This window comes from Haliaeetus leucocephalus, unplaced genomic scaffold, assembly GCF_000737465.1.
Source record: "Haliaeetus leucocephalus isolate CR32 unplaced genomic scaffold, Haliaeetus_leucocephalus-4.0 Scaffold932, whole genome shotgun sequence".
In the NCBI taxonomy this organism is placed as follows: domain Eukaryota; kingdom Metazoa; phylum Chordata; class Aves; order Accipitriformes; family Accipitridae; genus Haliaeetus; species Haliaeetus leucocephalus.
This window is the reverse complement of record NW_010973368.1, coordinates 17,287,556-17,287,889: the sequence shown is the minus strand read 5'-3', so window position 1 is coordinate 17,287,889 and position 334 is coordinate 17,287,556. Positions and strand designations below refer to the sequence as shown.

General features: G+C 78.4%; 2 protein-coding genes across 3 annotated transcripts in view; one reads left to right on the top strand and one right to left on the bottom strand.

The window, feature by feature from the left end:
- TECPR2 (tectonin beta-propeller repeat containing 2) overlaps positions 1-325 on the bottom strand; it is a 45,493-nt gene extending 45,168 nt beyond the window's left edge. For both annotated transcript variants that reach the window (XR_775416.1, XM_010583966.1), the window contains exon 1: positions 244-325. The gene's annotated coding sequence lies outside the window, so the exon portion shown is untranslated. The remainder of the gene's footprint in view (positions 1-243) is intronic.
- The window catches only part of CINP (cyclin-dependent kinase 2 interacting protein), a 6,783-nt gene that overhangs the window by 419 nt on the left and 6,030 nt on the right, over positions 1-334 (top strand). The window contains exon 2 of the mRNA XM_010584029.1: positions 49-317. Within this exon, the coding sequence (XP_010582331.1) occupies positions 49-317 (269 nt within the window). The remainder of the gene's footprint in view (positions 1-48; positions 318-334) is intronic.

Here is a 334-nt window from a genome sequence, read left to right as displayed (position 1 = left end):
GGGGCGCGTACCGGCCGCCTCGCCCCCCGCCCTCCCCAAACGCCACAGCGCACTCTCACGCCAGCGCTCTCCGAAAGCGAGCCTCCGGGAGAAGGGCGGGAGAGCCCGCCCGCCGGGCTCAGCCTGGCCGCAACAGGCGGCTGCGGCAGGCCCCGCTTGCGGCGACCGGGGAGGGGGAGCGAGAGCCGAGGCAGACCCTGAGGCGGCTCCCACCCGCCTCCGCGGAGACGCAGCTCCACTCACCTCCTCGGGAGCGCGGGGCGGCCGTAGTCTGCCGGCGGGGGCGGGAAGCGGGGAGAGAGCGCGGCGTCGCCCAGGCCCCGAGGCAGCGGCG